Source organism: Gorilla gorilla, chromosome X (assembly GCF_029281585.2).
Source record: "Gorilla gorilla gorilla isolate KB3781 chromosome X, NHGRI_mGorGor1-v2.1_pri, whole genome shotgun sequence".
Classification (NCBI taxonomy): Eukaryota; Metazoa; Chordata; class Mammalia; order Primates; family Hominidae; genus Gorilla; species Gorilla gorilla.
The window spans coordinates 82,645,054-82,663,338 of NC_073247.2; the positions used below are offsets into that span (position 1 = coordinate 82,645,054).

The 18,285-nt window shown below is 40.8% G+C and overlaps 1 protein-coding gene and 1 non-coding gene across 3 annotated transcripts in view; both read right to left on the reverse strand.

The window, feature by feature from the left end:
• The window catches only part of TEX11 (testis expressed 11), a 383,978-nt gene that overhangs the window by 308,430 nt on the left and 57,263 nt on the right, over positions 1-18,285 (reverse strand). For both annotated transcript variants that reach the window (XM_055376139.2, XM_004064340.5), the window contains exons 6-7: positions 15,690-15,770; positions 15,476-15,595 (exon numbers count right to left, since the gene is read on the reverse strand). In XM_055376139.2, the coding sequence (XP_055232114.1) occupies positions 15,476-15,595; positions 15,690-15,770 (201 nt within the window). The remainder of the gene's footprint in view (positions 1-15,475; positions 15,596-15,689; positions 15,771-18,285) is intronic.
• On the reverse strand, positions 8,518-8,733 carry LOC115932598 (small nucleolar RNA U3). Its single transcript, XR_004068850.1, has one exon. It is a non-coding gene; the product is annotated as a small nucleolar RNA U3 (small nucleolar RNA).

Below are 18,285 nucleotides of genomic sequence, written 5' to 3' on the forward strand. Positions count from 1 at the left end.
AACAAACAAACAAAAAGAACAAACTATTAACACATAAAAAGACAAGGACGGATCGCAAAAAAAAAAAATGCTGAGTGAAAACAACCAATATGAAATGGTTACATAGTGTAATATTACATTTATATAATGTTCTTAAAATGACAAAATTATAGAGATGGAGACTAGGTTTTGGTTGCCTGAGGTTTTGGATGATGGGAAAGGGGTATCCCTATAAAGGGGTTATGTAAAGAATCTGTGTGGTAATGAAACTGTTCTGTATCTTGATTGTGGTGGTGGTAGTGAACATGAATCTTCACCTACACATGTGCTGAAATTGTATAGAGCTCTATAAACACATGCAAACACACATAAGTGAGTTCATGTAAAACTGGTGAAATCTAAATAAGGTCTATGGATTGTATCAATGTCTATTTCCTGGTTTTATATTGCACTATATGTATGCAAGATTTTGCCACTGGCAAAAAACTGAGTGAAGGGTACACAGATCTCTCTTTACTATTTTTGTAGTTTCCTGCAAATCTATGCTTATTTCAAAATTTTAAAAAATTTTTAGAAACACATTTGTTGGCCAGGCACGGTAGCTCACACCTGCAATCCCAGTGCTTTGGGAGGCCGAGGTGGGTGGATCACCTGAGGTCAGGAGTTCAAGACCAGCCTGGTCAACACAGTGAAACACCATCTGTACCAAAAATACAAAATTTAGCTTAGCATGGTGGCGGCTGTCTGTAGTCCCAGCCAGCTACTCGGGAGGCTGAGGCAGGATAATCACTTGAACCCAGGAGGTGGAGGTTGCAGTGAGCCGAGATGGCACTACTGCCCTCCAGCCTGGGCAACGGAGCAAGACTTGGTCTCAAAACAAATAAAATAAAATAAAATAAAATCACATTTGTTTAATATCACCACCAATTTCATCAGAAAAGACTAAGTATTAGAGGGGGAGGAGCCAAGATGGCCGAATAGGAACAGCTCCAGTCTACAGCTCCCAGCATGAGTGACGCAGAAGACGGGTGATTTCTGCATTTCCAACTGAGGTACCGGGTTCATCTCACTGGGGAGTGCCAGACAGTAGGTGCAGGACAGTGGGTGCAGCGAACTGTGCACAAGCCAAAGCAGGGTGAGGCATCGCCTCACCAGGGAAGCACAAGGGGTCAGGGAATTCCCTTTCCTAGTCAAAGAAAGGAGTGACAGATGGCACCTGGAAAATCGGGTCACTCCCACCCTAATACTGCACTTTTCCAACAGGCTTAAAAAATGGCACACCAGGAGATTATATCCCGCACATGGCTCGGAGGGTCCTACACCCATGGAGTCTCGCTCATTGCTAGCACAGCAGTCCGAGATCAAACTGCAAGGCGGCAGCGAGGCTCGGGGAGGGGCGCCCACCATTGCTGAGTTAGTTGTTTGATTAGGTAAACAAAGCAGCCGGGAAGCTTGAACTGGGTGGAGCCCACCACAGCTCAAGGAGGCCTGCCTGCCTCTGTAGGCTCCACCTCTGGGGGCAGGGCACAGACAAACAAAAACACAGCAGTAACCTATGTAGACTTTAATGTCCCTCTCTGACAGCTTTGAAGAGAGTAGTGGTTCTCCCAGCACACAGCTTGAGATCTCAGAACGGGCAGACTGCCTCCTCAAGTGGGTCCCTGACCCCCAAGTAGCCTAACTGGGAGGCACCCCCGAGTAGGGGCGGATTGACACCTCACACGGCTGGGTACTCCTCTGAGACAAAACTTCCAGAGGAACGATCAGGCAGCAGCATCTGCAGTTCACCAATATCCGCTGTTCTGCAGCCACCACTGCTGATACCCAGGCAAACAGTGTCTGGAGTGGACCTCTAGCAAACTCCAACAGACCTGCAGCTGAGGGCCCTGTCTGTTAGAAGGAAAACTAACAAACAGAAAGGACATCCACATCAAAAACTCATCTGTAGGTCACCATCATCAAAGAACAAAGGTAGATAAAACCACAAAGATGGGGAAAAAAACAGAGCAGAAAAACTGGAAACTCTAAAAGTCAGAGCGCCTCTCCTCCTCCAAAGGAAAGCAGCTCCTCACCAGCAATGGAACAAAGCTGGACGAAGAATGACTTTGACGAGTTGAGAGAAGAAGGCTTCAGGCAATCAAACTACTCTGAGCTACAGGAGGAAACTCGAACCAATAGCAAAGAAGTTAAAAGCTTTGAAAAAAAATTAGACGAACGGATACTAGAATAACCAATGCAGAGAAGCCCTTCAAGGACCTGATGGAGCTGAAAACCAAGGCACGAGAGCTACGTGCTGAATGCAGAGGCCTCAGTAGCTGATGCGATCAACTGGAAGAAAGGGTATCAGTGATGGAAGATGAAATGAAGCGAGAAGAGAAGTTTAGAGAAAAAAGAATAAAAAGAAATGAACAAAGCCTCCAAGAAATATGGGACTATGTGAAAAGACCAAATCTACGTCTGATTGGTGTAGCTGAAAGTGATGGGGAGAATGGAACCAAGTTGGAAAACACTCTGCAGGATATTATCCAGGAGAAATTCCCCAATCTACCAAGGCAGGCCAACATTCAACTTCAGGAAATACAGAGAACGCCACAAAGATACGTCTCGAGAAGAGCAACTCCAAGACACATAATTGTCAGATTCACCAAAGTTGAAATGAAGGAAAAAACGTTAAGAGCAGCCAGAGAGAAAGGTCGGGTTACCCTCAAAGGGAAGCCCATCAGACTAACAGCGGATCTCTCGGCAGAAACTCTACAAGCCAGAAGAGAGTGGGGACCAATATTCAACATTCTTAAAGGGAAGAATTTTCAACCCAGAATCTCATATCCAGCCAAACTAAGCTTCATAACTGAAGGAGAAATAAAATACTTTACAGACAAGCAAATGCTGAGAGATTTTGTCACCACCAGGCCTGCCCTAAAAGAGCTCCTGAAGGAAGCGCTAAACATGGAAAGGAACAACTGGTACCAGCCACTGCAAAAACATACCAAATTGTAAATGCCATCAAGGCTAGGAAGAAACTGCATCAACTATCGAGCAAAATAACCAGCTAACATCATAATGACAGGATCAAATTCACACATAACAATATTAACTTTAAATGTAAATGGACTAAATGCTCCAATTAAAAGACACAGACTGGCAAATTGGATAAAGAGTCAAGACCCATCAGTGTGCTGTATTCAGGAAACCCATCTCATGTGCAGAGACAAACATAGGCTCAAAATAAAGGGATGGAGGAAGATCTACCAAGCAAATGGAAAACAAACAAAGGCAGGGGTTGCAATCCTATTCTCTGAAAAAACAGACTTTAAACCAACAAAGATCAAAAGAGACAAAGAAGGCCATTACACAATGGTAAAGGGATCAATTCAACAAGAAGAACTAACTATCCTAAATATATATGCACCCAATACAGGAGCACCCAGATTCATAAAGCAAGTCCTGAGTGACCTACAAAGAGACTTAGACTCCCACACAATAATAATGGGAGACTTTAACACCCCACTGTCAACATTAGACAGATCAATGAGAAAGAAAGTTAACAAGGATACCCAGGAATTGAACTTAGCTTTGCACCAAGCGGACCTAATAGACATCTACAGAACTCTCCACCCCAAATCAACAGAATATACATTTTTTTCAGCACCACACCACACCTATTCCAAAATTGACCACATACTTGGAAGTAAAGCACTCCTCAGCAAATGTAAAAGAACAGAAATTATAACAAACTGTCTCTCAGACAACAGTGCAATCAAACTAGAACTCAGGATTAAGAAACTGACTCAAAACCGCTCAACTACATGGAAACTGAACAACCTGCTCCTGAATGACTACTCAGTACATAATGAAATGAAGGCAGAAATAAAGATGTTCTTTGAAACCAACAAGAACAAAGACACAACATACCAGAATCTCTGGGACACATTCAAAGCAGTGTGTAGAGGGAAATTTATAGCACTAAATGCCCACAAGAGAAAGCAGGAAAGATCCAAAATTGACACCCTAACATCACAATTAAAAGAACTAGAAAAGCAAGAGCAAACACATTCAAAAGCTAGCAGAAGGCAAGAAATAACTAACATCAGAGCAGAACTGAAGGAAATAGAGACACAAAAAACCCTTCAAAAAATTAATGAATCCAGGAGCTGGTTTTTTGAAAGGATCAACAAAATTGATAGACCGCTAGCAAGACTAATAAAGAAGAAAAGAGAGAAGAATCAATTAGATGCAATAAAAAATGATAAAGGGGATATCACCACTGATCCCACAGAAATACAAACTACCATCAGAGAATACTACAAACACCTCTACGCAAATAAACTAGAAAATCTAGAAGAAATGGATAAACTCCTCGACACATACACCCTCCCAAGACTAAACCAGGAAGAAGTTGAATCTGAATAGACCAATAACAGGCTCTGAAATTGAGGCAATAATCAATAGCTTACCAACCAAAAAAAGTCCAGGACCAGATGGATTCACAGCCGAATTCTACCAGAGGTACAAGGAGGAGCTGGTACTATTTCTTCTGAAACTATTCCAATGAATGGAAAAAGAGGGAATCCTCCCTAACTCATTTTATGAGGCCAGCATCATCCTGATACCAAAGCCTGGCAGAGACACAACAAAAAAAGAGAATTTTAGACCAATATCCTTGATGAACATTGATGCAAAAATCCTCAGTAAAATACTCACAAACCGAATCCAGCAGCACATCAAAAAGCTTATCCACCATGATCAAGTGGGCTTCATCCCTGGGATGCAAGGCTGGTTCAACATATGCAAATCAATAAATGTAATCCAGCATATAAACAGAACCAAAGACAAAAACCACATGACTATCTCAATAGATGCAGAAAAGGCCTTTGACAAAATTCAACAACCCTTCATGCTAAAAACTCTCAATAAATTAGGTACTGATGGGACATATCTCCAAATAATAAGAGCTATCTATGACAAACCCACAGCCAATATCATACTGAATGGGCAAACACTGGAAGCATTCCCTTTGAAAACTGGCACAAGACAGGGATGCCCTCTCTCACCACTCCTATTCAAAATAGTGTTGGAAGTGCTGGCCAGGGCAATTAGGCAGGAGAAGGAAATAAAGGGCATTCAATTAGGAAAAGAGGAAGTCAAATTGTCCCGGTTTGCAGATGACATGATTGTATATCTAGAAAACCCCATTGTCTCAGCCCAAAATCTCCTCAAGCTGATAAGCAACTTCAGCAAAGTCTCAGGATACAAAATCAATGTACAAAAATCACAAGCATTCTTATACACCAATAACAGACAACAGAGCCAAATCGTGAGTGAACTCCCATTCACAATTGCTGCAAAGAGAATAAAATACCTAGGAATCCAACTTACAAGGGATGTGAAGGACCTCTTCAAGGAGAACTACAAACCACTGCTCAGTGAAATAAAAGAGGATACAAACAAATGGAAGAACATTCCATGCTCATGGGTAGAAAGAATCAATATCGTGAAAATGGCCATACTGCCCAAGGTAATTTATAGTTTCAATGCCATCCCCATCAAGCTACCAGTGACTTTCTTCACAGAATTGGAAAAAACTACTTTAAAGTTCATACGGAACCAAAAAGAGCCCACATTGCCAAGACAATGCTAAGCCAGAAGAACAAAGCTTGAGGCATCATGCTACCTGACTTCAAACTATACTACAAGGCTACAGTAACCAAAACTGCATGGTACTGGTACCAAAACAGAACAGAGCCCTCAGAAATAATGCCGCATATCTACAACTATCTGATCTTTGACAAACCTGACAAAAACAAGCAATGGGGAAAGGATTCCCTATTTAATAAATGGTGCTGGGAAAACTGGCTAGCCATATGTAGAAAGCTGAAGCTGGATCCCTTCCTTACACCTTATACAAAAATTAATTCAAGATGGATTAAAGACTTAAACATTAGACCTAAAACCATGAAAACTCTAGAAGAAAACCTAGGCAATACCATTCAGGACATAGGCATGGGCAAGGACTTCATGTCTAAAACACCAAAAGCAATGGCAACAAAAGCCAAAATTGACAAATGGGATCCAATTAAACTAAAGAGCTTCTGCACAGCAAAAGGAACTACCATCAGAGTGAACAGGCAACCTACAAAATGGGAGAAAATTTTTGCAATCTACTCATCTGACAAAGGGCTAATATCCAGAATCTACAATGAACTCAAACAAATTTATAAGAAAAAAACAAACAACACCATCAACAAGTGGGCGAAGGATATGAAGAGGAGACACTTCTCAAAAGAAGACATTTATGCAGCCAAAAAACACATGAAAAAATGCTCATCATCACTGGCCATCAGAGAAATGCAAATCAAAACCACAACGAGATACCATCTCACACCAGTTAGAATGGCATCATTAAAAAGTCAGGAAACAACAGGTGCTGGAGAGGATGTGGAGAAACAGGAATGCTTTTACACTGTTGGTGGGACTGTAAACTAGTTCAACCATTGTGGAAGTCAGTGTGGCGATTCCTCGGGGATCTAGAACTAGAAATACTATTTGACCCAGTCATCCCATTACTGGGTATATACCCAAAGGATTATAAATCATGCTGCTATAAAGATACATGCACACGTATGTTTTTAGCGGCACTATTCACAATAGCAAAGACTTGGAAGCAACCTAAATGTCCAATAACGATAGACTGAATTAAGAAAATGTGGCACATATACACCATGGAGTACTATGCAGCCATAAAAAAGGATGAGTTCATGTCCTTTGTAGGGACATGGATGAAACTGGAAGCCATCATTCTCAGCAAACTATCACAAGGACAAAAAACCAAACACCGCATGTTCTCACTCATAGGTGGGAATTGAACAATGAGAACCCATGGACACAGGAAGGGGAACATCACACACCGGAGACTGTTGTGGGGTGGGGGAGGGGGGAGGGATAGCATTAGGGGATATACCTAATGCTAAATGACGAGTTAATGGGTACAGCACACCAACATGGCACATGTATACATATGTAACAAACCTGCACGTTGTGCACATGTACCCTAAAACTTAAAGTACAATAATAATAAAATTAAAAAAAAAAAGACTTTGTATTTAGGCAGTGGCTCATGCCTGTAGTCCCAGCACTTTGGGAGGCCAAGGCAGGTGGATAACTTGAGGCCAGGAGCTCGAGACCGGCCTGGCCAACATGGGGAAACCCCCATCTCTACTAGAAATACCAAAACAAAACAAAACAAAAAAGCCAGCCGTGGTGGTGTGCGCCTGTAATCCCAGCTACTTGGGAGGCTGAGGCATGAGAATCGCTTGAACCCGGGAGGCAGAGGCTGCAGTGAGCTGAGACTGTGCCACTGCACTCCAAGCTGTGTGGCAGAATGAGACTGTCTCAAAAAAAAAAAAAGACTAAGTATTTAGAAGCTACCAAGCTCATGGTAGAAGTACACATTTTCTAAAATTTCAGTTTTTACCTAAAAGCTCAAACTTTTTCACTGGCAAAAATACCGTCAATTGTTTTCCCAGAAGTCACATGCTAACCTAAGTGTCCATCAACAGATGAATGGATGAAGAATGCAAAATGGTACATATACACAATAGAGTCCTATTCACTTGGTTCATTTTATTTTATCTTTTACTTTTGAGAGGGAATCTCACTGTCACCCCGGCTGAAGTGCAGTGGCATCATCTCTGCTCACTGCAACCTCTGTCTCCCAGATTCAAGCGATTCTCCTGCCTCAGTCTCCCAAGGAGCTGAAATTACAGGCACCTGACACCATGCCCAGCCCACGTTTATATTTTTAGTAGAGACGGGGTTTTACCATTTTGGCCAGGCTGGTCTTGAACTCCTGACCTCAGGCGATCCGCCCGCCTCGGCCTCCCAAAGTGATGGGATTACAGGCAGGGGCCACTGTGCCTGGCCCACTTCATTCATATTTATGAAAACATCTGCTAAATAGCCAAGTTTATGTGTCAGTCATTCTTGAAATTAAAAATAGTTAATCCAGGCAGGGCACACTGGCTCACGCCCGTAATCCCAGCACTTTGGGAGGCTGAAGTGGGCAGATCACCTGAGGTCAGGAGTTCGAGACCCACCTGGCCAACATGGCAAAATTCCGTCTCTACTAAAAATACAAAAATTAGCCAGGCATGGTGATGCGCACCTGTAGTCCCAGCTACTCGGGAGGCTGAGGCAGGAGAATCGCTTGAACCCAGGAGGTGGAGTTTGCAGTGAGCCAAGATTGTGCCATTGCATTCCAGCCTGGGTGACAGAGCAAGACTCCATCACACACGCACACACAAAATAGTTAATTCGGCTCACAAATTAAACAATCACTTAAGAGCCTCTCCTCCAGATAACCATCACACTTCGATATGCAACAAAAGTGCTATATGAGTGTTTCCCTTTTCATCACACATATTAAAATGATATGTGTTCAAGGGCCCAAGATTTAATAAAATTAATCATCTTTACTCCCTTATCAAGGATGGTTTTGTGTAAAACTGGCATCCTTTTTATTTATTTATTTTTTAAATGAAAACCACTCAGATTGCATCCTTTCCTTCCCAGTCTCCCAAAGGAAGAAAAGAACGATCATCAATGGCAAATGGCAGTTGCAGCAAAGCAACATCAAGAGCCGGCTTTACACTTAGGAGATAATGCTGCACCTCTTCTTTGTGGTTTTCAGTGCTATACACGTTCAGAGAAACTTCTCTAGTAACAAACTATAGAAATGATCCCTGAAAGTACAGTCTTAAGACTGGCATTCTTCTTAAAGTAAGAGTATAGCAGTGATGAATAAAAAGATGACTAGTCTGTATGCTAGTGCCACTATCCTGATTCATGTTGAAGTGCCAGCAATCTTACCCATCATTGCTTTGCATCACCAGAGCAAGTGCTAAAACAGCAAAAAATAGGCAAATAATGTTTTAGAATTATTATAAAATAGTTTTGACCTCCCAGAACCTCCCACCATAACTTCTTCCATTGCCTCGCCACCCATTCAGTCCTTAAACCCTAACAGTCTATTTTCTACTATTATCTTATGATATAGTTGGAATGTTTGTCCCTTCCAAATCTCATGTTGAAATGTGATGCCCCAGGTCAGGCATGGTCGCTCACGCCTGTAATCCCAGCAGTTTGGGAGGCCAAGGTGGGTGGATTGCTTGAGGCGAGGAGTTCAAGGCCAGCCTGGCCAACATGGCGAAACCCTGTCTCTACTAAAAATACAAAAATTGGCCGGGCGTGGTGGCAGGTGACTGTAATCCCAGCTACTCTGGAGGCTGAGGCATGAGAATAGCTTGAACCCAGGAGGCAGAGATTTCAGTGAGCTGAGATCACGCCACTGCACTACAACCTAGGCAACAGAGCAAGACTCTGTCTCAAAAAAAAAAGGAAGAAAGAAAGAGATGTGATGCCCCAATTTTGGAGGTAAGGCCCAGTGGGAGGTGTTTAGGACATGGAGCCAGATCTCTCATGAATGACTTGGCTCCCTCCCCACAGTAACAGTGAGTTCTTGCTCTAGTAGTTCCTCTAAGATGGCATTGTTCGAAAGAGTCTGGTATCACCCTCCCCTGTATCTCTTTTTCCCTCTCTTGTCATGTGACATGCCTGCTCCCCTTCGACTTTTGGCATGATTGAAAGCTTACCGAGGTCCCTGGCCAGAAGCAGATGTTGGCATATGCTTCTTGTACAGTGTGCAGAACCGTGAGCGAGAATAAATCTTTTCTTTATAAATTACGCAGCCTCAAGTATGCCATTATAGCAATACAAAATGAACTAAGACACCTTACTACTGAAACTGTTTTCTATGGTCACTATCATCTTCCTAAACGTCAGGTCCAATGGCGTTTATTCCGACCTCATTTTCTTTTATTTCTCTGAAGCACTGGCCACTGTTGATCATCCTTTTCTCCAAACTCTCTTCTCGTGGATGACCCACACTGTTCTAGTCCTCTTTCATCTCTGGTATTCCTTCTTTTTCGTTTGCTCTGCTTTTTGAAATTTTAATGTAATTAAATTTAATGTTTTAAAGACAGGGATTCACTCTATCACCCAGGCTGGAGTGCCGTGGTGTAATCATGGCTCACTGCAGCCTCAATCTGTGATCCTCCTGTTTCAGCCTCCCATGAAGCTGAGACCACAGGCATGTGCCACCATGCCTGGCTAACTTTTTTTCTTTTCTCACAGAGATAGGGTCTAGCTATGTTGCCCATGCTGGTCTTGAACTCCTGACCTCAAATGATCCTCCCACCTTGGCCTCCCAAAGTGCTGGGATTGCAGGTGTGAGCCACCATGCCTAGCAGTGTTTGCTCTACTTTCGACTACACTCTCCTACCTTCCAACAACATGTAAATGTTTGTGGAATGAACAGGCTTTATTATCCTCCCTTTCCTGCCTCCAAAGATTCAATGGTTCAAGTCCTTCTCACTGAGCATAAATGATTGCTTCCTTTATATGTCTCCTGTATCTGTCCCTTCTTTCCCATTCTCATTGGTACTACTATAGTCCAGGCTTTCACCAGTTCATGCTTACACTATGCCTTGATTCTGTTCACTTTTCAATCAATTCTAAACACGATTACAGGTTACTCTTCACTAGGTGCCACCAAACCTCCTCCCAAACACTTTCAATCACCCCAGTACCTTTAGGAAAATATCAAAAGTATTTTTTCAAAGAGGTATATTTGGGTTTTCTCAACCTGGACCTCAACCTGGAGAAATAAGTTTCTCCAGACTTAGCACTCATTGTGCCCTTGCAAAATACTTTCCTTCAGATAAACTGGTCACACTGTTCCTTAAACATGGTATGCACATTTCTGCCTATATGACTTTGCTCTGCCTGGAATATTCTGTGCCCTCTTCCCCACTTTCCTAAGTCTGTTTCTTCCTTCAAAGTTCAAATCATGCTCTAAATCCTGTGTGTCTTCTACAACCCAGTCCACAATAATCTCCCCACTTTTCTACACTCTTGTAGCACTTGCCTGTACTGGTGTTTTTCAGTCTTTCACATTTTACATACTACTGATCACTCTTTTGATAGGATGGGGGATGCAAAAAGATCAGAAAGGAATAATGGGGGAGAGCAGATTCATTTGTACCACACACATTTACATAATATATATTATATGCTATGTACTATGCTAGAAGCTGACAATGCAGATTAATTTTTTTACATTACTACTTTTTTAACTACTAGGAAAGATGATGAACCAAAGTCCTTGATATAATAGAGAAAGCTGGCTTTCACTTGGCTTGTATCTCCAGGATAGCCTCCATCATAGTCTTTATAGGTAAGCTCATAGCCCCTTCCTCAGTGTGACCCTGTCAGCTTCTACAAGTGGTCCCACTTTAAATAGGGGAGGGAGCAGAAGCAAAACATACGACCCTTGCATCTGCAGATGATGCACACTGCAGAAAGAGGCATTGCCAGTAACCACGGGAAATGGGGAATTAGGAGAAACACCAAGATCTATAGTCATTTTTACAATTCTAAAAGATTACAGAAGGGTAATCTGGCACATGCATACACAGAAAAGTATCCTTCACCTTGCAAGTGGATATAGGGATTGAGGAAAAATAAAATGTTAACAATTGTTAGGAATGTCATGTGACCACTTTAGACAAAGTCTGTGTCCCACCTAACCTAAGTCATTCATTTGGCACTTAATATTTTCCTTTTTCCAGTTTTAGAAAATGTATTCATGACCTATCTCTCAAACTAGCTTATAATTTTCTTAAGGAAAATGACCATATATTACATCTCCACTCACACATAGCACTGAACACTGCATGTAGATCACTTATCTGTACAACTATTATAGTACCCAATTTTTTCTATCTTGCATATGCATCCTTTATCTCACCAATTAAACTATAATCCTTGAGGATAGGATATGTGATTATTTGCATTATTCCACAAAACCTAGCATAGTAGTCTGTTCATAGAAGATATTCCTTGTCTGTTGAATAATTTAATAAATAATAAAGCAATTATCTAACTAGTTAAATGGTAGGTGCCTAGAGAAAGATAAGGCCTCTCAGGAGCTTTATTAGGACAGAGAAAACTCATTATCAAACACTGCTATTAACCACCATTTTAAAGATGTCTTCTCCCAAGCAAATATCAACAAAACTCATAAACTCTAATGGTGCGAATGTCTTAGAAATGAAAAATTAACTTAGAGCAAAAGGAATTAGCCTTCACTACAACTTCTGAAGATGTCATCACTTATCAAAGTCAAGAATTATATAGTTCTCATTACTGATTATAACAACTAACACTTTTAACCAGCTATATAAAGATGCCATTTAGATATCAACATCCACCACACTGAACAAATGCTACAAGACTTTCTGAAATCATCGGATCTTGGTGTTAAAAGGGACTTAAGGGTCATAGTAGTCAAATTTCCTACCAAATGAAGGAATTCCTTCTGCAATGTATAATTCTTAGGATATTCACACCTTTGCTTACAAATTTCCAGTGAAAACAGATTTAAAATCTTGCAGGAAAGCTATTCCATTATAGGATTACTATCACTGATAAAAGGCTACTCCTTATATTAAGCCAAAATCTGTCTTCCTATAATTTCTACCCATTGTTCTTCATTCTATCCTGTGGAGTTTAATTCCTTTTTAATACAATAGTCCTTAAAATATTCAAAGAGAGCTATCATTCCTACTGTCTTCTTTTTCTGAGACAAACATCACTATATTCTCCAAATATTTTTCATATATTTTGTACACCAACCCAGTGATTTTAAAATGTGATGTCTAGAAGTTATCACAATATTCAAAATGTGAATTAACTACCTAGATGAGGACACTATGTATCTATTAACATAGCCTAGGACTGTGCTAGCTTTTTTTGCAGTTATGTCACATCACTGATTTAAGTTTGAGCTTGTGGACAGTTAAAACACATAGGTCTGGCCAGTCACAGGGGTTCATGCCTGTAATTCCAGCACTTTGGGAGGGCAAGGTGGGAGAATCACTTGAGCCCAGGAGTTCAAGATCAGCCTAGATAACATAGTAAAACCCTCGCTCTACAAAAAAAAAAAAAAAAAAAGTTTATTTAATTAGCCAGGCACAGTGGCATACACCCATAGTCTTACCTACTCGGGAGGCTGAGGGAGGAGGATCCCTTGAGCCCAGGAGGTTGAGGCTGCAGTGGGCTATGATTGGGCCACATTACTCCAGCCTGGGCAACAAAGCAAGATCCTGTCTCTAAAACAACAACAAAAATACCACACATAGGTCTGGCCAGGCATGGTGGCTCACACCTGTAATCCCAGCACTTTGAGAGGCCAAGGTGAGAGGACTGCTTGAGGCCAGGAGTTTGATACCAGCCTGGGCAACATAGCAAAACCTTGTCTCTACAAAAAAAAGATAAAAATAAATAAATGAGAGAAAATTAAACAAAACCTAAATAAATGAAAAGACATCCCATGTTCATGGATCAGAACACAATATTCTTATGATAACAATATCCCCCAAACTGTTCTATAAATTCAATGCTATCCCTATCAAAATTCCAGCTGGCTTCTGTACACCAATTGAAAAGTTGATCCTAACATTCATATGGAAATGTAAGGGACCCAGAAAAGTCCAAACACTCTTTAAAAAGAACAAAACTGGAGGACTTGCAATTCCCAATTTTGAAACTTACTACATAGCTACAGTAATAAAGACAAGTGTGGTACCAGCATAAGGCTAGATATACAGATAAATGGAATAGAATCAAGAGTCCAGAAGTAAACCCTCACACTTATGATAAATTGATTTTTGACAAAGGTGCTAAGGTCATTCAATATGGGGAAAGAATAGTCTTCTCAACAAATGGCACTGGGACAATTGAATAGCCACATGCAAAAGAATGAAGTTAGACCACTACTTCACATTATACCTGAAAATTTATGTAAAATGGACCACAGATCTAAGTGTAAGTGCTAAAACTATAAAACCTTTAGATGTAGAGAAGGTGGAGCCCTCATATACTACTGGGGGAAGTGTAATAAAATAGTTCAGCCACTATGGAAAACATTCTGGCAGTTTCTCAAAAGGTTAAACACAGACTTAGAGTTACCATGCTACCCAACAATTCCACCCCTAGTTATATACCAAAGAAAATTAAAAACACACACACACACACACACACACACACAGAGTAAATGAATGTTCACATTAGAATTATTCACAACAGACAAAAATTGGAAACCACTCAAATGTTCATCAATAGATGAATGGATAAACAAAACATGGCATATTCATACAGTGAAACATGCAACAACACTGATGAACCTTGAAAACAATTATGCTAAGTGAAAGAAGCTAATCACAAAAGACCACTTATTGCATGATTATATTAATATGAAATGTCCAAAATAGGCATATTTATAGAAACAGAAAATAAATTCACGGTTGCTAGAGCTAGGGTCAGAAGCAATGAGGAATGACTGCTAATGATGATGGGGTTTTCTTTTTGGGGTGACAAACATGTTTTAAACTTAGCTTGTGGTGAATATTGCACAATTCTGTGAATATACTAAATTACTGAATTACACAGTGTAAATGGGTGAATTTTATGGTATATGAATTATATCTCAGTCAATATGTTAAAAAATAAAAAAGGGGACTTTTCTTTTTCATTGTTGTTTTGTTTGTTTGTTTTTTGAGACAGAGTCTAGCTCTGTCACCCAGACTGGAGTGCAGTGGCACAATCATAGCTCACTGTCACCTGGGTTCAAGGAATCCTTCTGCCTCAGACTCCCTAGTAGCTGGAACTACAGGTGCACACCACCAAGCCTGGCTAATTTTTTACTTTTATTTTTTGGTAGAGATGGGGGTCTTACTATGCTGCCCAGGTTGGTCACCAATTCCTGGGCTCAAGCAATCTTTCCGCTTCAGGCTCCCAAAGTGCTGGGATTACAGGCACGAGCCACCATGCCCAGCTGGGGATTTTTCATTTCCAGAATTGTGTAATAACAGAAAGCAAACTCATCATAGCTCAAATGCACACCTAAGTGTATGATGGCAAAAGGAGGAAACCCACAAGATAAACAGAGGTAAAGTATAACTTTAAACAGTGTGTGATCTCAGCAGACTTTTAGAAAGCATCAATAGACAACTCACAACAACTGCAAATGAGAAGGCTCTTTTCAGGCAAATATTTTAGGCAGACTGTGAATGTAAGAGAGAGTCACAGAGACAGGTGTTTCATGTAGGGATTGCTGCCATAAATAAATGACAGATGTTACATGAAGGGGGTGAAAATGATGTTTAGCTGTATATCAGTCTTCTCACCCTTAGCCACCCCATAGATTCCAATCAGCATTAGTAACATCACCTTCAGATATAACAGAGATAAAAAGGTCAAATTAATATCCTATAAAAGGCCAGTGACATCTGACTTTCTTCCAATAGGATATATATCATCACTTTTACTTTTACATATGGAAAATGCCCCACTGGAAGACCCTGGTGCCCACGATACCTACTGACTCTGCTTGGTAAGAAAGCACTCTGAAGTGGTCACTCTCAACAGTAATCTTCTCCATGGTCAAGTCAGCCTCAGGGGAGCTCCTTTGAATTAATTTGACGTATAATTGCTCCAGACTCTGGAAAATAAAACCACAGTACAATGTAACAATGAGAATAACCACAGATGTTACTACTAATAATTGCCTCAGCTAAAAGTCAATGGTAACTTACGGCCACAGCAGCTTGAAAACATTCATCAGCGATTAGAAAATTTCCAGCATCCAACCATTCTCTTCCTATTCTCATATTCATCTAGAAGAGAGAAATTAGAAAATAATTTTTAAAAATTCATACCTCCCCCAAATTGGTTGGGGAATATTGGAGAAAATATTGAATCCTCTGTCCATATTCAGTCTTATAACTCACAGAAAACAAAAAGCAACAGTTAGCATTTGTTAGAGTTCTGTGTTCTACTTTGAACTCCACAATTTAAAAGAAATGGTCATAAAGACAAAAATCATAGCAAAAATTAATAGACTTAAAAACACATCTTCTGAGGAAATATTAAAAGAAAACGTTGAAGTAACTTAGACAGGAAGAGAAAGTTCTGAAAACTTAATGCTTCACATACTTGAAGAAAGGCATATGATAAGCATTAGACTACTGGGGTTCTAGTTTTTAATTCCATCTGCAATAAAATTTGGATTAATCCAACAAATGTTTATTAAGTACCTTTATATTCCAGTCTCACTGAAGGAGCTCACAGTATTGTAACTGGTAGATATCCCAACATGCACAAAAATGCAAAATGTGGAAACAGCCCTGGATGCGAACAGTAGGAACATCAGGCAGTAGGCCTCCCCAAGAAAGGTATCTTCCTCCCTCCTCTCCAGAAAGGAACAGAGAGTACAATTACTTTGGCTGGACAGAAACAGAGTTCTAGGTGGCTGACAACACAGGTTAATGAAAAACATCCAGTCCTACCTCTTCATCAGTCACTGGATTCAGGTTATAGTACACAGTGTGACACAATATTCATAGAAGATCATCACAGAATTTCAAATCAAATATGACCAAGAATTACCAAACAATTGAGGGAAACCAATGCCATGAAAGGACATCACACTCAACAAACAGAATAACTGAGAAAATAGAATTGAGAGAGCTAGCAGATGGAAACATACAGAGATACCAAATTATAATCCACAGAGTTAAATAATAGTCACAATCAATAACATGCCTTTTCAGTTTTCATTATTAGGGATCAACAAAGCCCAAAATGCAAATGTTAGAGGTGACAGAAGGTGGAAGGTTAAAGGGAAAGAGAGATAGAAAGAATGGAAATATCCTCACAAAGTAGCAAGTAAAGAGATAAACTCCAAATTTGATTTAAAAAAAAAAAAGAAAGAAAAGTTTAAATATATGACTTGGGGCTGAGCATGGTGTGGCTCACGCCTGTAATCCTAGCACTTTGTGAGGCTGAGGTGAAAGGATGACTTCAGGCCAGGAATTCAAGACCGGCCTGAGCAACATAACGTAGCAAGACCCTGTCTCTACAAAAAATTTAAAAATTCATTGGGCATGGTGGTGCACACCTGTGGTCTCAGCTATTAGGGAGGCTGAGGCAGGAAGATTGCTTGAGCCTGGGAGGTGAAGGCTGCAGTGAGCCATGATCATGCCACTGCACTCCAGCCTGGGCAACAGGCAAGACCCTGTTTCAAAAAAAAAAAAAAAGTATATGTTATTTTAGGCCAGGTGCCGTGGCTCATGCCTGTAATCCCAGCACTTTGGGAGGCCGAGGTGGACGGATTTCTTAAGCTCAGGAGTTTGAGACCAGCCTGGGCCACACGGTGAGACCCCCATCTCTACTAAAAATACAAAAAATTAGCTGGGCATGGTGGTGCACACCTGTGGTCCCAGCTACTTGGGAGGCTGAGATGGGAGGATTGCTTGAGCCCGGGGTGCCAAGGTTGCAGTGAGCCAAGATCGCGCCATTGCACTCTAGCCTGGGTGACAGAGCAAGACCCTGTCTCAATAAAAAGTATACTTTTGAAATATATACAAAAAATTATATGTGTGTATATAAAAATATATATAATTAAGTTTTAAAAGACAGCCAACAGATAAATTTAAAATAGTATAATATAACTAACAAAAATTGAGAGGGGATGGGGAGGTAACATGATATAATATGAGATAAATCCTCATCCATCATAATAGCAAATAAATAGATCATAAATAAAGCTGATAAATCAATAATTAGTTATTGGCCAGACATGGTGGCTCATGCCTGTAACCCTAGCACTTTGGGAGGCCGAGGCGGGTGGAAAGCCTGAGCTCAGTAGTTTGAGACCAGCCTGGGCAATATGGCAAAACCCCATCTCTACTAAAAATACAAAAAATTAGCTGGGCGTGGTGGTGCATGCCTGTAGCCCCAGCTACAGGAGATTGAGGCACAAGAATCGCTTGAGCCCAGAAGGTGGAGGTTGTAGTGAGCTGAGATCATGCCACTGCACTCCAGCTTGGGCGATAGAGTGAGACTCTGTCTCAAAAAAAAAAAAAAGAATTAGTTATTGTTACAAGCAGAATTATGTCCCTTCAAAGTCCTACACTGTAGCCCTAACCTCCAACACCTCAGAATGTAACTGTATTTGCAGATAGGGGCTTTAAGAAGTGATTGCATTAAAATGAGGCCATTAGGGCGGGCCCTAATCTCATCTGACTGGTATCTTTATAACCAGAGGAAATTTGGACACACAAATGGGCACGAAAAATGAGCACACACAGAGGAAAGGCCATGTGAGAGGACACAGCAAGAAGGCAGACA